Source organism: Triturus cristatus, chromosome 3_2 (assembly GCF_964204655.1).
Source record: "Triturus cristatus chromosome 3_2, aTriCri1.1, whole genome shotgun sequence".
Taxonomy (NCBI): domain Eukaryota; kingdom Metazoa; phylum Chordata; class Amphibia; order Caudata; family Salamandridae; genus Triturus; species Triturus cristatus.
Window position 1 is genome coordinate 1,007,116,746 of NC_140584.1, and position 20,066 is coordinate 1,007,136,811.

Consider the following 20,066-nt stretch of genomic DNA (forward strand, 5'->3'; position numbering starts at 1 on the left):
GTTGCAAACAGTGCCTCATCGATTCTCCGGGTCAGCGCCCGGCAAGTACTCTGCATTGCCACTTTTAACGCCACGAGGGCGGCCAATACATCCCCACAGGTCGGGTCTCTCTGTACCAAGCATCGGTCCGCCCTATCCCGCTGCTCCTCCGATGCGGCAATCAGCTCCGGGGCACATGGGCGCGCAGACACTGCGAGTCCAGGGTCAGCCAGCGTCTCAGCAAGAAGAGCAGGCGCCATTGTCATCTCCACTGCAGGCAATTAGTGGCGGGACAAAAGTGACTATGTATGCCGGAGATCCGAGGATGTAGACACCGGAAAAGCTTCGTGCTCCACTCGGGAACTGCACAGGGCGAGAGCGCCCCACGGTTGCCGTGAGGACCGGCCGTTCGCCGCAGGAAGACACTTCAAAATGGAGTCCGCTCGCTTTTCTTCAGGGTGGCGGAGGAGAGCTAGTATTGGGGGGCTCCAACGTCGTCCACACCACTGCCAGCGCGAGGGGGAGTCCGACCCGGACGTAAGGGTCCGACTCCAGTCGCACAGCCAGCGTTTTCACCCCCGCGACCACCCGCAGTATTCCAGCTCAGCACCCCGTCCACATCCCTCGGCGTCCAGCGGCGGCCATCTACGCAGGGACCAGGGGGAGCGCCGGAGGTCGAAGTAAACACCGAGTCTGCTACCAAACCCGCCGACAAAGGTGTCAGGAGAACGCCAGTCACTTCAGTGCCGGTAATCCGCGGCGGTAGAGCGGCGCAGGTCAGGAGAATTGATCAGGATTAACAAAGGAAGCCAGACGGTCCACGGAGCCGGGAGCTCAAGCGTCCGTCCCGTCGGCCATCTTGGCTCCTCCCCAATGTATTCAAATTTGCTATCAAAAGGCTAAACGCACATTAACGATTCCCCCACGAGCCCACTCAACACGTAAGTTAGGGGCGTCCATGGCTTTCCTGGGAAACATTCCTTTACAGGATATATGTAGAGCAGCCACATGGTCCACTATACATACATGTACCAAACACTATTGTGTAGATGTACACTCAAAACAGCAGGCAGCTGTAGGACAGGCTGTTCTCAAAACTCTTTTTCAGACCGCTGCAGCTGGCACTGGTGGCCGCCGCTAATAGGAGGTACTGCTATGTATTCTATGCACAGATATGAATTCAGCAGCCCACATGCCTCGAACTGAATATGCTACTTACCAGTATGCATCTGTTCTTGGCATGTAGGGCTGCTGACATTCATATCGCCCACCCTCCTCCCCGGCGCCTGTAGCAGCTGCAGCTCTCAGAATTACTGTATAGCATGGTCATCACTTTCTGTATCTACTCCATCACTGCCACAATGGCGAAAAACAATCTGAGGATGGAGAGGATGCCCATGCGCACTGTGGTCCAGGGGAGGAGTCACCTATCTCAGGATACTTCGAAGACTCTTCCAGGACAACAACGTGCAAACATCCGGACCCAACACTAGGCGGCGATCTATGCACAGATATAAATGTCAGCAGCCCTACATGCCAAGAACAGATGCATACTGGTAAGTAGCATATTCAATATGCCTGCCTGTAGAGGCAGTTTGTAGTATAAAGCATGGATATTTAAGCATTCATTCTGCAACCGAACTATTGCAAGTTAAATATGTATTCAATAAAAATAATAATAATAAAAAAAAATACATTCAAAGTTATCTTTTCATCTGGACCATACATGAGTGTAGGCCTGAATTCCTAAATCTTGATGAGGAGGGGGGTTTTGCAGCGTGACTCTTTTCTGAATTCACATGCTATGAATTTTTTCGGCCATTTAGTGGATGGGTCCAGAATTGCCTTTTCTCTAATCCCCTAATTCCCCTTTTTAGGTCTCGCCTAAGCAGCGCTTATGCTGACTTTTCAAGACCTGCTGTATTCAGGATATGGACATGAAGCTCCGCCCACTTTCCACCCATCTTTTTAATTAGCTCCTGTCACTGTCCTTTGTAAATGGTGGCTTTTCATTGGTCAATAAACGTAGTAATCCTTCCTTAATACCGCCTATTCTCTTCTTGTAACCTTCCATGAGGACATTCCCTGTTACGTGTGTTGTTCGGTTGGTTTTAATTACAGCCTCAGAGCACTATTTTCTTAAATGGTTTTCTCCTGCCTGCAGTTGTAGGCATGACACGCATGATTGCTTCAAAAGTGAAGAAATGGAGAAAAGTGCATTTTCTCTATTTCTTTACTTCTGAAGCAATTGCGGCACCAGCTCTTTAGCTTGCTATGTTTAAAGGCAAAGCGCTGGTGCCGCCATTGTAACAAAAGTAAATAAATAGAAAACAAAAAAAAGCGTGCTGTCTGCATTTTTTTCCCTGTTTGTTTACTTTTGTTACAATCATTGCACCTGCACTTTAGCTATAAACATCTTAGCCTAAATAGCCTGGGTGCCACGATTATTTCAAGAGTAAAGAAATAGAAAAAAAACCCGTTTTTTTCTATTTCTTCCCTTTTGAAATAATCGCAGCACCCACTCTTTAGCTTACGATGCTTAAAGCTAAAACACGACTGCCACGATGGCTTTACTGAAAGTTTGAGCTATTGCCGTTTCATTAATATGAGCAACGCCAATCGCCATCATTTTGTGTCATGTCCATCCTCCTATGATTGCAGAAGTACGCCCTGGGAGCCATCTATATATAATCTTTCTGCTGGTGTACATGAAGAAGGAGTTTGAGCTCCAGGGCTGTCGAAGTGGAATTGAAGGAAGGCATCAATAGAACAGAGCAAGCAAATTAAAAACCATTAAATACAGACACTGTCTACAAGGCATGTTAAAGAAAGACCAAATGCACTGAATAACAAACAAAATGACTCTGCCTCATGGGAGACCCAACAGTGTGGTCAGAGAATGTAAATAATGGGGGCGGGCGATGGGTAACAATCAAGGGAAAGGGAGAACAGTACCTTTAGGTTCTGCCCAAAGTGCCACCACAAGTTTGCCCAAAAGTGCAGTCACAAAGTCTGCAGTCTCTGCTTGCCGAAGGACCACTGCACTGAAGACTGCAATGCGCGTGGCAAGTATCAAGCTAAGATGGTCATGATAAGAGAAAGACAAGAGGTGGGTTCACTATGCCATGATGCTAGCAAACCTACCTCAGAGACCTTGGTCTGTCAAGTGATGACGATAGAAACCCTGAAGAAACCAAGATGATGCAAGAAGAAGAGTCTGATGTTGAGAAGACATTTGTTGCCGTAAAAAAAACACACCAAAGGTGGCAAAGAAAGAAGAACACTGAGGGAAGAAGATTCACAGACGGCGCACACACTCAAAAAGTATTGTAGGACCGAGCTGAAGATTTCAGACTCTAAAACCTCCTCAGTGCCAAAACCCTCAACAAATGAATGGAGGTTGAAGCAAAAGTCGTCCCATGGATCGCAACATAATGACACCGGTTTGATGCCTAAAAAGGATTGGTGGAGGGAAAAGGAGTCTGAACAGGAACCTCTGACTCCGAAGAGGAATACGCTTCTGACCCACTATGCTGAACAAAACACGCTTGATTCCAAAAGGAAAAAACCTCATCTCGAAGCCGAAATTGCTGCAGTCCTCCATAAGTTGGATTTCGACACATCCCTGAAAGGATTTGGAATCATGTGAGAAAATGGGGTTCTGTTGCAGTTACCCCCGCCTACCCCACACAGTCTTTTTGTCTGGCTTTTGATGCAACTTTGACTGTAGATTACTGGGTCCCTACTGTGCAGGTTCCCAGTACTAATGTCCTTTCCCTAAAAACATGTCCACAATTGGTAATCCTGCCCCCCTGTAAGTCCCTAGTAAGTGGAACCCTGGGTTCCTAGGGCCTGGAGGCTGAAGAGGGTCCCCTGGGACTCCCGCACTAGAACCATGCCACTGCCTCTGCAGCTGCTATGTACCTGTGAGGTATAACAATTGGCAAGTCGACATAGCACACTGCTTTTGTGCCATGCCAGCTAGCACTGCCTAAGATATAGGTACGTCACCCCTCTAGCAGGCCTTACCAGCCCTAAGGGAGGGTGCACAATATCCCAGTTGTGGGCATATCTGCAAGAGCAGATATGTCCCCCATAGTATTGGGTCCTTTCTCTTAATATTGTTAGTGCCAGGGAAGCCATAGAGAGTACATGGGCTGGGAACATGACAACTCGAGTTCCACACCACCTTGATTCCAATGTGGGATTTATTATACAATGTACTCAGAGGGCGTCTTAGAGATGCCTCCTGAAAAACGACCAACCTCTGGTGGGTTCCCTGACTGGTAATCACTCGCCTGCCATCACCAGACATATTTCTGGACCCCTGGGGTGGGAGCCTTCACTCCCTGAGCCCAGAAACAAAGCCTTTCCTGGGCGATGTGGTCACACCTCCCCAGGCCAGGAAGAGAAATCTGTGGTAGGGGAGCCTCAAAGGCCTTGCTGCTTTTGTAACGCGACCCCCAGCCTCTCCTGCTATCAGGAGCAGGCCCCCTTCATGGCTCCACTCCTTTTCAGCTGGAACACAGGTGGGAAAAATAAGAACAGCCCAGAAGGTGTGCCCACCTCTGCCTACACCACCCCTCAGGGGGGGAGGCGAAGTGAAGCCCCCTCTTCAGTGCACACCATCTTACAGAGGCTGGCACACTCCAGTCACTGTTGGGGATTGTGCCCACTCGCCCACATGGGGTGAGCACACCAAGTGTGTAGTCACCCTTAGGTCAGTAGCCCATTGGCTGCTACCTCGAGACCCCTAAAACGCCCCCTAAATGTAGTAATTAGGGGGCAGCCCTGAACCCAGAAGGCAGATTCCTGCAACCTACAAAGAAGGACGACGAAAGAATATACCCAGCAGAGGAGACTGCCGAGAATAACTGACTTGGGCCCAGCCCTCTTGGCCTGTCTGCAGTTTCAAGAAATCCTGCGCCAAACATTGCCTTGTCCTGCAGCCAGCGACCTCCAGAACATCTGGGAGGTCTGACTGCCTTCAACAAAGACTGGATCTCCTGTGAAGAGCAGCTCTGTTCAAAAGAATCAAGAAAGAGAGCCTGCTGAGGACAAAAACGCGATGTCTGGAAACCCCACTGCACCCGACGCCTATGGCCCGAGTCTGAATGGCCCATCGGTCCTAGCGCTCCTGAGTCCAAGTCCACTGTGGGTTGACCTCTCCAGGACTCCCCGACGTTACCTGCAGCCTCTGCACAGAGACCCCCCCCAACCGCGAGTGACCCAGTAAGGTGAAATCTGACCTCAAGACACCCCTGCATCCAGCCGCCCTGGAGAAGAGGACCTGAGGTGCACCTACATTCCCAAGCCCTCCATCATACCTGCCCAGCTATTAATTCCTCCCGGAAGACTTCCTGGAATGAGCCTGCAGACGAAATCCAAAACTGGCAACCCCGCATAAAAACAACAGGCCATTAGACGCCAAAACAGCAACCGGCCGCCTCTGTGCCGCTGTGGGTGCACTTTGTGTGCTAACTCGGATCCCCCTTTGCCTGAGCTTAGGTCCAGGAGCTTTTCTCCAACAACCTTGTGGCCTGCTCCTGAGCAGCCACCAACCGGAGGCCCCGACCCCCATTGGATAACATTGGGCCTCCGCACTCTGCACCTGGCCACCTTAGTGCCGCTGAGGGTGTTTTGAGAGTGCATCCTTGACCTTGGGGGAACCCTTGTTCTAACCCCAGAAACTCACCCCTCAAGACCATTTACTTACCTGCAAAACGATAACCCTATTGTCCTCCTTAGGATTGCATTGACTGTTTTCCTCTGAAAAAGTGTGGAGGGTGTTTTGTATGGGAACCTAAAAAACTGTGTTTTGACTAAAACTGTTTTACTTACCTTTTATCTAAGAAATGTCCTAGTGTGAAATCTAAGCATATCACACTGAGTAAGAAAAGTAATCTGAAAAGTAACTTAAGTAATCCTACAGTACCTGCAAAGTAACTGAAATGTAATCTCATCTGTTTCTAAATATTTGATCTACCTGTACACAAAACAAGTACATACAACTGTATTGTTTTTGCAAAGTATTATTTCACTTACCTGCACCAGGTCTGGCGGATCTAGAGATAAAATACAACTCCATAATATTTTTATACAACCAAATTGGTCAGAGTTTAGTCTTTGAGTGTGTGAAATAATTTCTTGCCTGAGTGTGTACAATAAATGCTTAACACTACCCTCTGATGAAGCCTTACTGCTAGCCCACACTATCACAAATAGAGAGGAAGGTATTATCTACTTTAGCCTCTGCCTACCTTTGGGGAGCCACTTGATTCTGTGCACACTATACGTTACTTTGGTATAGTATATACAGAGCCAGCTTCCTACAGCCCCCGTGCTTAACCTAACCCATTAAGCTTGGCCCCTGCAACCAATCAACTTACCTGCAAGTAGTGTAGTTCCAGGCACCCCCTGTCTCTATTGGATAGCATTGGGCCGAACTCCTATTTTAACCTCTGCACCCGGCCGCCCCTGTGCCGCAGGTGGTGCAGTTTTGGTACTCACCTGGCCCTTGCTGACTTTTGGCTCAGAAGACTGAGATTGTAAGTTTAATACTTAACCTGTTTTGACCGCGTTATTGTTTTCTTCTTATGATAACATTGCACTGTGTGAAAACGTTTTTAAATATCGATTTTTCAAAGTGAAAAGTATTTATAATAAAAAAAGTACTTACCTTATTATGAAGACCTGGGTCTGCAATAAAGAACAAACTAAGTATAAATTTCTACCATTGGTCTGGAGCTCCTTCTTGAGTCTTGTGTCCATTATTGATCACTATTGTGCAATAAATGTCTTAAATGTCTGTAATAGGCCTAAGGCTGATCACCCACACTACCACTAATAGTTTAGGTTTTACATTGAGCCTTGTACACTTGAGTATCCCTGGACCCCGGGCACAGTATTACCAACTAGTGGCAATATCATATACAGAGCCAGCTTTCCTACAAATCCTGATAAGGCCTGTGGAAGACAAAGGGCAGGAAGAGGAAAATCTTAACCTTGAACAGCTGAATACACCCAACCTCCGAGAAGAAGAGCAAGAACTGTTATGCGAGGGAGAGGAACAGTATGAGCAGGGACCTTAACAGGGCCTCCAGACAACAGATGCGACTGGAAAGACCTACAAATGGATTGGTAGGAGGAGGGTGTCGACTTCTATCACTCCAGGCCCTCACTTCCTGATGACCTAATGGTGTACAGCATAATCCTTGAGAGGTTGACAGCTAAGTAATGCACCTCGAAGAGGAGCAGACAGAGTAATGTTTTCTGTTGGAGACCAGTATGTCAACCACAGAGGAAGTGCCAGTATCTCTTGAAACTCCCAAGTATCCTCTACCACAGGATGGAAAGTTAGAAAGAACAAGTATCTTGCAACGCAGTGACACCAAGAGTGAAAAAGAAAAAATAACCTTCCTTCCAAGACCCCGCATATTTTAAGGTCACTGTGGTAGCACATGAGCCAGAACGAGAGCTCATGCCCTGATGTCTTCTCATACTCCGCCAGACAAGGAGAGGAAGAATGGAGATGTGGGGCAAAAGTTAGAGAGCACTGCCGCCACCCTTTGGAGGATAGCAAACTCAAATGCGCTACTCAACTGATTTGTTCATCAGCAGTGGGAGTATATCAGGAGCAAATTCAGCACCCCCCCCCCCTGTACAAAAAGTGGGCCAAAGCGGGGGGCGTGGCCAAGATGGCGGGGTGAGCGGACGCTTCCTCCCGTAGCTCCTCCGGCCCGGCCAAGCTTGAGCCCTTTTCTTATGCTTTTCTCCCCCCGCTGAGGCTCGGCGTGGGAGAGGAGCGTGGCGGAGCACCTGGGGCGCACGTTGTTGCCGTTTTGGTTCGGATCGCCTCGGGGAAAGCCCCCAAAAAGTCCGATCGAGTTCGAGGAGCGACGGAGGGCCTGAGAGGCGGAGCGCATCGGAGTGCTGTCCGGGCGCCTCGGCTGGGCCTGGTGCTGAAAGTTGCGATCTGGAGGGAATCTGGCCCGTCGCTCGACGGAGGTTGAAGGAGCCCTGCGGGAGGGGACCCGACGGTGCGGAAGGCTTAGGACGGGTGCTTTGGCACTCGGACTTGTGTCGGCGACACTTCGCACTGCGGGGCCCCTATCCCTTGGCCGAGGTACGGCGGACTCTCTGATGGGGTCGGACCATCTGGGCCCCTGCGTGTGACAGACTGAAGCCGGCGGTGGAACCTATTTGAGTGTTGTGCGTTTTGGGGGCCCCGGTGGGGTCGCCGGGCCTGGTCGTTCTGCCCTGCTCCGCCCTGCCGCCATTTTGTCCCCGAGGGAGCGGTGGTGGTGGCCTTCGCCGGAGCCCTTGCTGTTGGATGTGGGTGACCGCCGCTGCTGCCGGGCTGACTTTTTGGGGGATGTGCTGATGAGGCGCCCCCCACTGTAGCTCCCATTGCTGTCTCGAATGGGCACCCGCGGCTGACGGTGACCGGACTGGACCGCCATTTTGTCACCTGTGACGCAGCGACTCTGCTTGTGGGGGGACACCCACGTCGAGCGCTTGCCAGCTCGCGATGTCTGGAAGAGGCGGCCCGAAGAAGGGGGACCGCACCCTGCCGGACATGCTTGGCAGGGCCCAGCAACTGCGGGCCAGAACACAGCCCTCGCCGGGGTCCTCCCGGGCCTCGGCGGATGTGACTGGGGGGGAGCCACCCGTCACGAGGACCTTTATGGAGGAACTGTTTAGCTCCCTCAGGGAGGACTTCCAGACACTGAAGCGGGAGGTGGCCAGCGAGGTCCGGGAAGTGCGCAGGGAAGTGGAGGGCCTTGGCGAGCGCGTTGAAACGGTGGAAACAGAGGCCCAACACCGAGCGGAGGAGATAGTCCATCTTCAACAGGACGTTCTCCGCCTCCGGGAGCAGTGTGTTGAGCTCCAGGCCCACTCGGAGGACCTTGAGAACAGATCCCGAAGGAACAACATTCGAGTGCGTGGTGTGCCGACTGCGGACGAGGGGTCCGATCTGGGGGGCTACCTGCGGGCCCTGTTCCGAGAGATCCTGGGGGAAGCTGCGGACTTCCCCATTAGCATTGATAGGGCACATAGGGTTGGCCGGCAGCGCCAGTCATCGGCACCTCCACCGGACATTCTGGCCTTCCTGCCCGACTTCCCGCTGAAGGAACGCATCATGGCTGAGGCCCGCAGGAAACAGCCCCTGACTTTCCGGGATCGGCCGGTGGCGCTTTACCAGGACCTCTCCGCCATCACGCTGCAGAAACGCAGGTCCTTTAGGATTGCCACTGACTTTTTGCGCGAACACGAGACGCCGTACTCTTGGGGTCATCCCTTCCGCCTGATCTTCCGGTGGAACGGGGTGCTACACCAGCTACGCTCCTTGCAGGACATTTGTGGTGTCCTGGGGCTTACGGCGGCGGAGGAGGAAGGAGCTACACCGTCGTGGAGGTCCTCGGAGAGACGGAGCCGGCGGAGGTCGACGAGGCGACGCTCAGCGGCCAGCGCGGGGCGTCCTGACTCCCCTACCATCAGGGCGGACATGGCCGACGCTTTGAGGGCGGCGGCCAGGGACTCGGCCGGCTCCACCGGCGTGGCCTTGACGGCCTAACACTCACTCCGGGGGGAGATGCCTTTAGCTTCTTTCAATGCTGGGTACGGGGCGGGGGGGTCGGGGGGGAGCGGATGGAGGTGAGTGGCTGGATGTCCACTTAGTTCTTTTCTACGGACTTGCCCGTTTTGGGGCTTGACTGGGACAATGGGGTGTTTGAGTTTGCGTTTGGCTAGTTGCCTGGGTTGTGTTTTGGGTGGGTGTAGGGGTTGTTCTGGGGTTGGGGAGGTCCCGTCCGATGTTGTCCATGCCCACGCTTGGTCTGTTTTGGCTTGTCCTGCGCGGCTGCCCCGCGCGCCCCACCCGCTGATCCCCTGCCCATTGCACGGCGCTCCCAATCCCCGAGAGGAATGTCGGGCCTAAAGGTAGTGACCCTTAATGTTCAGGGTCTGAATAACCCCGTGAAGCGCAGAGCGATCTTATCTTTGCTGGAGGGGACGCAGGCGGACATTTGCCTTTTGCAGAAGACCCACTTATTGTCCCGGGATTGCCATAGGCTGCGCTCTGCTAAGTTCCCTACCCAGTTCTTCTCCTCGGCAGCGAACAAGACGGCGGGGGTAGCCATTCTTCTAGCGAGCTCCTTTAGGGGGGAGGTTTTGTATAAGTGTGCTGAACAGAAGGGGAGGCTTCTTGCGTATCGCATGCACTTAGGAGGCATAGCGTTTACGGTCGGCTCCGTTTATAGCCCAAACGACCACCAAGAGCGTTTCCTAGACTCCGTGTTGGTGGATGTCACTGCTTCTCCCGACCGCCACATCATTTTGGGGGGAGACCTTAATATTGTCTTCGATTCTGTGATGGACAGATCGGCGCAGCGCTTCCCGCAGACGGGGGAACTGTCCCAGGCTGTGAAGACCCGGATTGCGGAAATGGATTTGCACGATCTTTGGCGCTCCATGCACCCCACGGATAGGGACTACTCTTACTTTTCGCACGCACACCGAACCTACTCACGGCTGGACTACCTTCTGGTGAGTGGACCGATGCGTGCCGCTGCCACGGCGGCGGACATCGGGGTCCTGACCCTGTCTGACCATTCCCCAGTCACCGGCGTTTTCCAGTGGCCGGCGGCCTCCCCCTCTCGGGGGGTGTGGCGCCTCCGGGATACCCTTTTACACAAAAAGTCTGTAGTGCAGCGCATTGGGGAGGTCATACAGGACTACCTAACTCACAATAGCAACACCGACACTTCGCAGGCGACACAGTGGGCGGCATTGAAGGCAGTTCTCCGGGGGGAATTTATCTCTATCTCCGCCGCCGAAAATAGGGAGCGGCAACGGAAGAGGGACGAGCTGACCGTTCAGGTCCGGGAGCTTGAGCAGGTCCACCGCCGCACGGGGGCGCCTAGGGTGTGGAGGCAGTTGAAGGCTGCGAGGAAGCTCCTGTCGGCACTGGATCTTGACAGGGTGGAGTATGCCGCCTTGCGCTTGAAACATGCCTTCTACACTGGGGGGGACAAATGTGGCAAGCTCCTAGCACACCGGCTCCGGGTCACGCAGCAGCGTGGCGTCGTGAAGGAATTGGCGGGCACGGACGGGGGGGTCGTCTCCGGGGACGCAGAGGTAGTGGAATCTTTCCGCGGCTTCTACGAGGCGCTGTACGCTGAGGAGCCCTCCTCGCCACGGGACGCCGAAGGCTATTTGGAGTCGGTGACCCTTCCGGTGCTGGATCCGGCTCAGGCGGACCACTTGGAGCGGGATATCCATGTTGAGGAAGTGATTTCCGCTATCGCGCGGCTGAAGCATGGTAAGGCCCCGGGCCCGGACAGGTACACGTCTTTGTTTTACAAGACTTTTTGCACGGCTGTGGCCCCTGTCCTTACTCGGCTATTTAATTCCTTTTCTGAACCGGGAGCCATCCCACCGGATCTCCTGAGGGCGACGGTCGCGTTAATTCCGAAACCTGGGAAGGACCGGGCCCTCTGCGGCTCGTACCGACCCATCTCGCTCTTAAATGTTGACCTCAAGTTGTATACAGGAATTCTAGCGTCCAGGCTGGGTCCGCACCTCCCCGGATTGGTGGAGGCGGACCAGGCTGGCTTTGTGCCTGGCAGACAGACGGTTGACAATACCAAGCGGGTGGCGCATGTTCTGGAGAAGGCCTCGCGGATCACGGGGGAGCGGATGTTGCTGTCCGTTGATGCGGAGAAAGCCTTCGACAGAGTTCACTGGCCGTATCTCGAGCTGGTTCTCAAGAAATTGGGAATCGGAGATAGGTTCCGCACCATGGTATTCAACTGTTATAAGCGTCCTTCAGCGTCGGTGCGGGTCAACGGGTGTAGCTCCGGTGGATTTGCCATCGAACGCGGCACGAGGCAGAGCTGCCCCCTCTCGCCGCTCTTGTTTGCCCTCTACATGGAGCCGTTTGCTCAGAGGGTTCGCGATAACCCGGACGCTGTTGGGGTCCGGATGGGCCAGTATGTCCACACTGTCAGTCTCTACGCGGACGATGTCCTGCTGACCTTGGACGACCCTAGGAGGTCGCTGCCTGCTTGCCTCCAGGAACTGGACGCCTTTGCCTGTGTGGCCGGCTTCAAAATGAATATGAGCAAGTCGGTGGCGTTAGACGTGTCCCTGGCTGCGGACACCAGGAGGGACCTTCAGCGACTCTTCCCCATGCAGTGGTCCTCGTCCACGGTGCCCTACCTGGGGATTCTGCTGGCGCCCACATTACCGGAGATGGTTACGGCCAATTATGCCTCCCTCAGCAGGAAGATCAAGGAGCAGCTTGGTCGCTGGAGCAAGGGCCTACTGTCCTGGCTGGGGCGAATCGCGGCGGTTAAGATGACGGTGTTGCCCCAGATACTGTATCTTTTCCGGGCCCTCCCTCTCCAGCCCCCGGTGGGCTGGATACGACAAATGCAGGCTGACATCTCCCGCTTTGTCTGGCAGGGCCGCAAGCCACGAATGAAGAGGGTCCTCTCCACGCTTGCTCCGGAGGCGGGGGGTCTCGGTATTCCGGACCTCCGTAAGTACTTTCAGGCGGCACAGCTGCGATATCTGGTGGAGTGGAGCAGGTGGGAGTCCGACAAACACTGGCTCTTTCAGGACCAGGCAGTGGCGGGCCGCACCTTACAAGAGGTTCCATTCTTGCGCCGCGCGCACCGCCCACCTAACCTTTACGCTTCCTTTGTTACGCGGGTCCCCCTGCGGGTGTGGGACGCAGCCTGTGAAGCTCGGGGCCTCACCACCTTCCCTTCGCCGTTCACACCCATAGTGGGCAACCCGGACTTCTCCCCAGGGACGGAGCCGGGGGTTTTCTCCCATTGGGTGCAGGCGGGCTGCAGGGCGCTCTTCCAGATCTACGGCCCGGAGGGAGTGATTCCGTTTCAGCAACTTCGCCAGGAGTTCGGCCTGACGGAGCTGGACAGATTGCGCTATATGCAGGTTCGGCATTGGGCCCTCCAGCCCCAGGTGCGTGACACAGCGGCTCGTCAAATTACACCGTATGAGAGGTGGCTGGTTACCCGGACCTCCGACGCTAAGCTAATTACCGACCTGTACAAGCACCTACAACCCCCGCCGTCTCACTATTACAACCCGGGGAGGGAGCGCTGGCACAGGGAATTGGGTAGAACACTCAGCCACAAGGAATGGGACAAAATTGCGTATCGGGCGCGGCACTCTGCATATCACACGGGCCTTACGGAGACCTTTACTAAGGTGTCCACTTATTGGTACTACACCCCGGAGAGACTGTATGAAATGCATAAACACACTGACAAGGGGTGCTGGCGGGGCTGCGGGCAGGAGGGTAACCTCTCACACATTCTTTGGGATTGCCCCGTGCTGACCGCTTACTGGAAGGAAGTTTTGGACGAGGTGGATAAGCACTTTGGGATAGAGCTGCCGCGCTTCCCGGCGTATGTCCTGCTGGGCCTCCCCAATGACCTAATGTACCCACTGAAGTCCCGCAGGGGTAGGCAGATCGCGATTGCGCTGAGGTCTGCGGTCCAGAACATCCTTATCCACTGGCGCACCACCACTGTCCCCTCCATCACGGGTTGGTTGCATAGGCTTTGGCATGTGCTGGGAATGGAGAAGCTGTCGCCCACGGTGGCGGGGGAGATAGACCAATTTGAAGAGCTGTGGCAACCCTTTCTAGCGCTGCTGTCCACTGAATTCCGGGAGCTCACCTGCCCGAGGTATCTTAGGCTTCTCAGGTTGACGCCGCCGGTGATCCCGGCGGACTAGTTCACATGTGAGACGGGGGCCTCCGGGGGGGGGGGGGGTGCGGGGCTTCTTGGTGAGGATTAATCTGGCGCGGGACCATAGGACGGGGGGGGGGTGGGGTGTTGTTTTTTTTCTTTACATGGGGGATGGGGGGGGTGGATGGTGCTTTGTTGAGTTGCTGCTGGCTTTCATTGCTTAGATTTGGGGTGTTGGATATGCACGCAGGGATTCCACAGATTGCATTTCTAGCCTTTCATTTACTGTGTTTTTCCCCTGGCCCACCGAGCTATCCATCGCCAACCCTCTTGAGTTGCACCCTTTTTCTTTGATTGTATTCTATGTATCCTAACCTCCTATCCCCCTCCCCCATGGTTTGTTTTGTTTCAATAAAAATGTTTTAAACATAAAAAGTGGGCCAAAGCAATCATTCAAGAAGAAAGAGTTGTTAAAATTGTCATTGGATGTAGCTGATACAGCTAGCAGACAGATCTATACAGACACCGCCCTCAGAAGACAAGCCTGGCTGCTAGTATCAGGATTTAAGCAGGGAGATTCAGTCGTCGGTCATAAATATACCCATCTCTGCCTCAGCAGTAGACCACATGCTTCAGCAAATAAAAATGGACAATGAGACGGCAAAAACCATGGGCCCCTTTCAGTTTGAGGTCTATCATGAAAGAATAAGGAAAGCAATGGGAGAATGAGGCTTCCAACCTAGCCCACAACCCCACAAGCAGTATTCACAAAGAAACAGGTGGGCAAACAATGGCCCTTCAATGGTAGCTCCCTGCATCGCTACAACGGCCCTTTCAAGGCAGAGCCATGGGGATAGGCCATACTCCTAAAGGGTCAGGGCTCATGACCAAGTAATTTTCCGTCAAAGGCCTAAAGCATTCAACACCAGTAGGGGGAGGAATAGGAGGATAGGAGATATGTAGATATTAAACATCATAAGACATAGGCGCTGTAATGAATCTTACAGTGGCCAGCAACCAGGAGCTCAAGACTGAGAACTTGTACCAAAAAAGAACTAGTTCACTTGCAGCAAGAAAAGCTCCTCCTCCACAAGCAAGCAATAGCAAAACCGTGTACTCAGTCTATTTTTAGTACCAGAACCAGGCCAGACACCAAGACCTATTCTAGACCGCCAGTTTCTGAATAGACTGATAAAGTCCCAGAAATGTAACATGACACAGTAGGAGGTCATCACACGACTAAGAACACAGAAGTAGGCAAGCCTTTCAAACAATCGACTCCCTCTGTGACCATTGCTACATAAGTGTCACTCACCTGTTGGCGAGCTTACATGGGATACATGGGCATCAGGGGACTATAGAACCCTAGGCAGGCAGTAAAGCACATCAATGTGTTAGAAATAAAGACAGTTTTCCTGGCACTGAAAGCCTTTCAGGCACATATCAAGGCAAAGCAATACAGACACAACTACAATGATCTACCTTAAAAACAGGGATTGACAAGGTCACACGTTTGGTCCACATTTGCCCAGAACATTTGGAAATGGGCTATCAACAGACACACAGTTCTTAATGGCCATAAAGGCCATACACCTGCCAAGTGTACAAAACGTAGAGGCAGACAGCCTAAACAGGCAAACAAGCCCCTCACAAGAATGGGAGTTAAACCATCAGATAATAGAAATGGGCTTCGAGAAATAGACCTATTTGCAACCCATGAAAAAAATGAATCCCAAAACTTTGTGTCCAGGTACCCACATAATCTGTCCCAGGGGGGTAGGGGGATATCCTATCGATAGACATGTCAGGGGAATTTACCTATGATTTTCCCCCAGTACCGCTGGTACCGTGAGAAGCAAACAAGTGCAGATAGTCACTCATGACACTGATGTTAATAGCACTACAATGCGCAGGACAAACATGGTTTTCAGATCTGGTGGAGATGGCTGAGGGTCATTAGATACCTAACTCACTTGCTAGATGAAAATCTCACCTACACATCACTGAAGGTCCGCCTAACAGTCATAGTGTCGTAGACCAGGAGACATATAGGGAAAACGTTCTTCAATACACTATTCATCAAGAGATTCCTATAATGAGCAAAGAGGATAGACTACCAAGTTTGGCACCTGTACCGATGTGGAATCTAAATGTAGTGCTCGCGCTGCTAAGGGGTTTTTGGGCGTACGTCTGACATCACACGACGATACACTAAATGCTGGTTGACAACATCCAGAGAGAGAAATAAAAAGGGACAAGAGAAGTTTACGTTTCCAGTCCCCACTACCAGTTAGTAGAGTAATGCACAGCATGTCAATCCAGAAAAATCTTCAAGCAACAAAACTGCTCCTACAGGTAAGTATCAATTGTAATCCAGCTGCAAGTGTAAGAAGCAATTATCAGCCATTTAGAAAAGCTCATAGTATGATTACGATATTATGGGGTTTAGTTAGGGGAGCATTAGGCAGTTTTGGTAGAAAAGGCTATTTTCCTTTTCTGAAGCTGTCGAGTGAAGGCACATTTATCACATGGAGGTGGAGGTTATTCCAGAGGATGGCAGTGTAGCAGAAACCTTGTAAAGAGGTGCGGCGAGATGTACACCTTGGTTGTCTTGTTTACTAATTTTGATAGCTTTGAATATGGTGCAGTAAATTGAACTTAATGAGACTCTGAACAGGAAGTCAGGGCGGTTTTGGAAGGAAGCGATGTACTCCTATTTGCTTGAATCTATAATTAGCCAAGTCATAATGTGGCAGGAAACCTTTTGGCAGGGTAGACTTTGGAAGCTAGGGAGGAAGGTGTTGCTCTTATCGACATATGAAATGGAAGAGCTAGTATGAGATAGGGCTTCACCTGGCCAATGAGGAACAGCTGACTACGATTTAGCTTTGGTAAAGAGGGTTGGGGAGAATTGTTGTAGATTCTTCATACTCAAACAGTATTCAGTAGGAGGCTGGAGGCTCATGGTGATGATGACAATGAGCTCAGTTTTGATAGGGATAAGCCTTAGCTGTACAGCAGACTATCATGGCTGGATGAGGTCTATGTAGTATATTACGAGGTGAACGTTGGTGGCCAACAGCACCTTCATATAATTATGTGGCATCTTCATACTGGTGAAGAGTTATGTTTTATTTAGCTAGTGGGACTCCTGTGAGTTATATGTAGATTGGATGTCATTGCATCAAGAATGTATCTTTATGGGACAGTAGGTGATATGGCTGAGTATCTAGTTGCTTCATCATCTCTGGTCTAGAATCAAGATGAACCAACTGAGAATTGTTTGAGGGATATTCATGAGGGCCAACAGAGTATTAGGGAGGACTTGGAGATTGGAGTCTAACAGTGTCAAAGAACTTTAAATGCAGGGGTCTCCCTTATTTGGGATCTTCAGGGCATTGATTTCTTGTGTAGCCACAGTCTTGATGCAGCAGGGCTGAAAGCCTCATTGATTCACCTGGAAGACATTGTGAGAGTCAATGTGGTCTTTGAGTTTCAGTGTAATAGCTTTTTCTAGGACTTTGGTAAGGCAGGGAGGTGGATAAGACTATCTGTTCAGAGGCTGGGAGGATGGGAAGAAGCTGTTGTGCAGTGAGAGGTGCTAATGATATCTAAGTGTGTCTTCACCAAGCACATGGTATTTTGTATCACGGGATGTGTTTCTAGATTTTAACCCCTTGATTCTATTTATTTTTTGTATTTATTAGCGTTCGAAAACAAACCGCTCAAAAAGCATTAAGGGAAAAGGTACAGCAATATTCAAACAGTTATGTTGGAGTTACATACTAGTAGCACAGCACTGCAAGGATACATATCAGCTGGTGTTCATGGTGGCCTTATGTTGTGATCTCTTGTTTAAGGGCAGTATTAAGTGGTGCCTTACATTATGAGGCCGCTGTGTCTGTAAGATTTGTGGGAGAGTGCCAGGCTAGTAAGTGTCGCCTCCGGTCCCTGCGCCTCCATAAGCAAGAGATTCAGCTAACCCCTTGATACTTAATTTACTTGATCATTTCTCAAATTTCTGCACAGGCTTTGTATTAATTTTCGAGGGACACTTGCCTTGCTCTTTGTGGTTAATGCCCCTTACGGATATTTATGCCACAAGGGCATACTGTTTACACTTTTCTCATGTTGTATATATAGTTCAATAGTACATTCAATGAGTTATGGAACACAAGGATTTGCTGGAGAGTTTTGTACATTTAGCAAAGAGGAGCAGCAGTTGGTCATGTATTTTAGTCAAAAGCCATTGTAGATAACTTAAAGGAGCGCTTGCCCATAAGAATGTTGTTCTGTAAGAAATTATTTTTTAATATAATTGTATGTGCACCTTCATACCATATGTTTGTTGCATTATGAGAAGTGATTGTATATGGTTGATACTTAAAAGATACAAGTATGGCAAAATATGTGCACATGTATTGACTACCGCCAAAAGTGTTTTAAAAGTAGTAAGAATTAGATTTTGTTGTTGGCATATAGAATCCTAATCCCATCTGCTTATCACAGGTGAAAATATCTGACTCCAGTCATCGTAATGGCCACAGCAAGACCATGCCAACAGCGTCATCAAAGGTAAGAACTTATTATATTACTTTGAGCCTGGTTCTAGAGGGTTATGGACATGTGCTAGGGCTGTCTATCTAGTGTGACAACACACATATTAGGGTAGTGTTTGCAAATAAACAATGCATTCCCAGGGACATTGTAAGGATTTTTGGGGGCCAGGTGGAAAAATATTTTTTGTGGCCCCTGTTCGGGGCAGCTTTAAATTTGAGATCAAATTGTAGCTTTTTCACGCCCTCTTTGGCCAGTTGGTGACACTGCACAGACATACTGGTCCAAGTTCTAAATGTGTTTCTATCTAATAATCAGGGACAGTGATGAGTGTTTTCAACATTGTATTATTGCAACAGTTCCCTAGTATTAATGCAAATATTCTCTGATACCGAGGTACTCTTTTGATCTAAAAGGAACATTTTTATGGATGTTGCAGGGTGTTGAAAAACAAACAACATTTCTGTTCAAAATATCTGTAATGACCTCCCACACATCACTCATATTAAAAACACATTAAAGGAAAATAGCATTTATAACAATCTATGTTTAAGAGTCATTCAAGGTCATCAGAGCAGGACTGTACGAAGAACAGAGCCAGATCTCTCAGCGGGCCCCCTGATAGTCTGGGGCCCTGGGCCAAAGCCCACTTTGCCCATGCCTTAAAACGTCTCTGTGCATTCCTAGTGTCACATTGTGGAATATTAAGGCCAGGACACTTCTTGGGGACATAGTGTCACATACGGCAATGTCATTTTCTTTAGTTATTACACTGGGTAGTGTAAGCATGTGTCATAACATGTCTCAGTTGTGTTTTATTAATTTCCAGTTTGGCTAAACCCATCGTTGGGCTTTTTCCATTTTTGGCGGGACATAACTTAGGTTGATTTGAGTCCGAAAAGCCTTTCAGATTCACAGACTGAGTTTTGTGATCCATTCTGAATCGCAGTTAGGAGGATGCCTCAAATGGCCGGCTCTCCTAATTGCAATTTGCAGTTGGATATGTGAACGGCTTGTGACCACAATTGCAGTTGCCATTCCTCAAAGAAGTTGATAATCCATTCCCAAAGTGGAAGCCGATCCAGTTGGATAGCTTCTGCCTTAGGAACTCAGTTGAGTAGCCTTGTGGAAAGCTAAACTGGTAACAGAGTGCCTTCAAGGGATTCTTTACATTTATACATATGACAAATGCGTTGTGTATAAACTTTGGATACAAATATTTTGAAAGTAACCTCATTTACAGCTATATCTCGAATTTAGATTGAATAACTGTAGATTGTACAACTAAGTTGCTTTGAAAAGAATCCCTTGAAGGCACTCTGTTACCAGTTTATCTGAATTTACCCGAGCCCTCAAGGGTACATTGGGTTGTCCACTTTATATACTACTACTTGTGGAAAGCTGGCAGTGGTCTTTTATGAGTTACCAAATAGAAAACTTTCTTCTTCTTTTTTCCATGTACAACAACTTGCAATTTACTTTGAGTTGTATTCTCTGGCTTCCTAAGTGTGTTGTATCTAAGACAACTCTCATTGCATTTATTTATGTTACAGAGTATGCAATTCAGGAACCATTCAAAGAGCAGAACAAGCAGCAGCTACTATGGTTGATAGCGAGTGTAGACGAAATTGTGTTTGTGGGAACTAATGCTGCATGAAGCCCTCTTTAATGTGGAGTCATCCTCACCTATTAAAAACTGTCCATGTGCCAAACTTGTATTTTGAGTTTTCATTGAGAACGTACTAAGAATAGCGCAGATTGTATAATCTTGAACGCAAATATTGTGGGTATGCCAGTTGCATTAGG

At 50.2% G+C, this 20,066-nt stretch overlaps 1 protein-coding gene across 1 annotated transcript in view; it reads left to right on the forward strand.

Annotated features, from left to right (window-relative positions):
* LIG3 (DNA ligase 3) overlaps positions 1-20,066 on the forward strand; it is a 245,137-nt gene that overhangs the window by 208,872 nt on the left and 16,199 nt on the right. The window contains exon 20 of the mRNA XM_085649648.1: positions 18,213-18,278. Within this exon, the coding sequence (XP_085505774.1) occupies positions 18,213-18,278 (66 nt within the window). The remainder of the gene's footprint in view (positions 1-18,212; positions 18,279-20,066) is intronic.